At 28.9% G+C, this 4,049-nt stretch overlaps 1 protein-coding gene across 1 annotated transcript; it reads left to right on the top strand.

Moving 5' to 3' along the window:
* Positions 1 to 876: 876 nt before the first annotated feature.
* LOC145745955 (uncharacterized) lies at positions 877 to 3,647 on the top strand. The gene is made up of 7 exons (XM_082564168.1): positions 877 to 1,017; positions 1,216 to 1,366; positions 1,548 to 1,762; positions 2,096 to 2,270; positions 2,631 to 2,729; positions 2,885 to 3,064; positions 3,265 to 3,647. Exons 1-7 carry the CDS (start codon positions 877 to 879, stop codon positions 3,645 to 3,647), a joined length of 1,344 nt encoding a protein of 447 aa, XP_082420294.1.
* Positions 3,648 to 4,049: the final 402 nt, after the last annotated feature.

Genomic DNA, 4,049 nt, shown 5'->3' with positions numbered 1-4,049 from the left:
TCAACTATACTAATGTTATAATGAAATATTAAGTACAGTTGTTATACCATACATTATGTTGTATTATTTTGTAAAAAAATGAAATTATAAATGACCATTTATTAGTCATTTCACATTTGACCAGTATCGATTAATTTATTAGTAATCAAATAATGATAAAAACTAACTTTAATTCCTAATCAAACAAAATTTCAGCGTGTTCGCGAAAAAATAATATACCCGTTCCCACTTTCGGAGCTTCTAAGACAAGTGAATTATAATCCAATTTATTTTAAACGCGTGCCAGAAGCTTACGGAAAAAACACTTAAGCGAAAATTCTCCCAGCGAAGAAAAAAGGGGGAAAATGGCAATTGACTTTTGGAAATCAGCTTAGATAACGACATTTTCTTCGTGGGCAAGCAAAGCATTGTAACAAAATAATGTAGTTTCGTTTTTTTTAAATTGAATTTTGCGATTATGCAGTTATGCTTCCAAGTTGCAGGGAAAATGTAATTTCTAATTTTCGCGCTTTTCTATTAGATTCCTCGTTTTAATTTTGTTTTATTCTATTTCCATAGATTATTTGACTAAACAGAACAGAAAAATTCGTTTACGCTTATAATATAGTTAGCTGGTTTACGACATTATAAAATTAGAGTTGAGAATTTTTGTAATAACGTTATTATAAATTATTTGTTTTATGCAAGTTTTATTAAAATACATTAAGATACAGTAATTAAATAATTCTAAACTTAAATAACAATATTATTTTTTTTAAATAAAAAAATTAAAATTATTTTTAATTACAGATATCCTTGAACACAATAAAATCTTTTTTATTATAAAAGACACTTTAACTACAGTCTTTGTAAGATATTATCTTGTTTGAATATATGATGGATTACCCTTCTTATTTGGGAGTAGGTTCAAACTACGATGGCACAGCGTGTATGGTTGCTTCAGTTGGTAATACTGATAATCATTCAGCATTCGGGCCAACACCTTATGCTGATTTTAGTTCTTGTGCCCACAATCAGGTAAAAATTCCCACATTAAATTAAAAAAAAATTACACATACAATTTAAAAAAAAATTATTTAAATTTATAATTATATAACATATGGTTTAGACATTCACATAAACTTAACCTTGATTTATTAACTTAATTTATTTGGGATTAAGTTTATTATTGAATGATTTGCTTATGTTGTTTAAAATTTAATTTTGTTTTTCAAGCAAACCACACAATCGACATTTCCTTCTGCTTACGCCCCGACTATTCCAATGCGAAGCTCGGCATTCGTGGGAGGACAGTGTCAACAAAATATTCATTCTCCTTCGGCTTATGGGGTCGCTTCCTTGCGGGATGCATCGCCTTATGTTACAGGTAAACAGTTAAAGTTTTATAATAAATATTAATAAGATATGTTGAACAGCGGGATGTTAAGATTTTTCAATTCTTAATCTAAGAAATTTTGTTTAAAACAAAATGGTGGTTCATTATATAAAGAAATAAATTTGTGCTTTTTTATTAAAACCTAATTAAGTTACTTGTGACTTTTATAAAGGCATACCTGGAAAATTCTTTTCGGATGGAAACACTCAATCACATCCTGGTTATGGAGGCTTACACGAGAGAAGAAAACAAAGAAGAATTCGAACAACTTTTACCAGTTCGCAGCTGAAAGAACTGGAACGAGTTTTTGCTGAAACTCATTATCCAGATATTTACACTCGCGAAGAATTAGCTTTAAAAATTGACTTGACAGAGGCTAGAGTTCAGGTACTAAAATGTGCCCTGATTAAAAATAAATTAGTTGTGGTTTTAAACCAAAATATAGCAAGGAGCAGATATATTTAAGAGCTATTTTATCACTGTAATGTAATGATAGTAACTCGAGTAAAAGTTTTACATAAAAATTTAAAAAGCGCAAAAAAGTGTAGCCTTAGAAAATAAAAAAAAATTCCTAAACTTTGACCAAACATTTTAAAATTAAGTTATTTTTTTTTATCTTTGTATTAGATATATTTTATAAAAAGAAATAACTTATATACCAACTAAAAACTTGTTAAAATTTCCTAAACAATATATTATCCTGAATTTAAAATTTCTTAGGTTTGGTTCCAAAACCGGCGAGCAAAATGGCGAAAAATGGAGAGAGCAAAACAACAACCTTTGTCAATGCATCAACATTCACCAACCGAACACTCGCCGGATAGTAGCAAGGAAATACCCGGGGTTGATGGAAATGATTCGATCAATGCTTCATCAAGTCCTATCGGAGATATCGGTAAATTTTTTAGAATTTATAATTTTAGGTAGTAAATAAATATTTATATTATGTGTCACTGCAGTAGTTTTAGGTACTTGATTTTATTAGAATCGATTAATTCAAAATCAGATTCAAAATAGGTTTTAGTTTATATATCCATCATTTTTAATTTATTTATACAAAATTGTTTAGAAATAAAATTAATTCATATGTATTTTACTAATGCCATAAGTAAGGAAAAATTAAATAGTTAACTTCGTGATTTTAAATTCGTTTGCATTAGTTTGCAGTTTGTAAATCAATTTAACAGAACTTTACAAATATATTTACATAGAACATTTTTTAAGTTGTATAAAACGTTTGTAAATTGTTATTTAGGTTCTAATATTAGTTCGGGTAGTAATTCAACGTTGATAGAGGAAAGTTTGCGAGAATCGATACACGATGACATCATCACGTTGAAGAATTCCATTATAGGTTTTTAAATGTTTTGTAGATTTTTAATTACACGCAGCTTTTTAATTGAAAATATAAAAATATATAAAAATAATAAACAAAAATTAGACATAATTTATTCTATGTACATATATATATATTTTTACAAGTATATTTTTTTTATTTATTTTCACTAGGAAAAAAACATACTGAGCAACGTCCGTTGTCCGATTCTAACACAACTACTCCGACCCAAGAAATTTCGACCTCGGATAATTCAACTTTGTGCGGATTTCGGACCAAACACTTTTCCAGTTTCAATAATCAACTTCAAATGACTCAGCAACATAACAGCAATAATCAGCACGTGTTTCAAGGTTCGTTGTGGTGGTAATTATACTTCAATAAGTATTTTATTGTGACAAATATATATTATGCAAATGAATTAGCGTTTTTAGTTGATTTTCTCCACGATGCATGTTAATGAAATCGAAATAACTCAACAATGTAATTAGCTTCGGTAATTTTTTTTATGATTTGATAAATATTTTTTTAATGTTGTAAAAAATGTATTTAGGTCATCACAGGCCGCAACATCAAGCAGCATCCTCGGTGTCTTGGTTACTATCCGGCGGTAACAGCAACGTAGCAAACCCGCTAAACACAACCCCGTTCGCCGATGTCCTTTCCGTGTTATCGCGTAACACGCCCGGAAATCAGAGCTCGTTAAATTCAACTTCAACTGGTTCACAGCCTATATCTTCAAATTTTCAGAACAGTTTATTGAATATGAACTCAATGTCGGGCAGTGGTCTTTTTCCTAGTTCGTTTTCAAACGGACTTTCCACACCCACGGAAAGCGATATACCGAAATTAGGTAGCAACGGAAGTCTATATAGTGACAATAATCCTATAGCTAACTCCAGTTTACACCAAGTCAATAAATACCAACGCAATTAATTCCTAATTTTGTTAATATTTTTTTAGTATGGGATTATATTATTATTTTCTGGTACTGTATAATTTGTAAACGTTTAAAGTTTTTGCAAATATGTTAGATTCTGTAAAATATATATTACATTTACAGGTTTAATTTTCATTTAATGTTTTTTTGTAATTTGACGTTAAGTTTTTTTGTTGTGTGGGTTTTATATTAAACTAAAACAACCAGAGCACATATAACAAACATTGAACGAGTTTTTGACTCAACCCAGCAATATTTATCGGTGTGCTTGGTATGTAAGGATATGGTTAAAAATTTTTTTGGCTTGTGAAAAAATTTAATTTGTGGTTAAAAATTACTATTTTCACTTTTAAATAAACTAATTACTTATTGAAAATTGATTAACACAAAATGTTATA

This window comes from Corella eumyota, chromosome 1 (assembly GCF_963082875.1).
Source record: "Corella eumyota chromosome 1, kaCorEumy4.1, whole genome shotgun sequence".
Classification (NCBI taxonomy): Eukaryota; Metazoa; Chordata; class Ascidiacea; order Phlebobranchia; family Corellidae; genus Corella; species Corella eumyota.
Note: the sequence above shows the minus strand (reverse complement) of the source record. Positions and strands in the feature narration are given on the sequence as shown.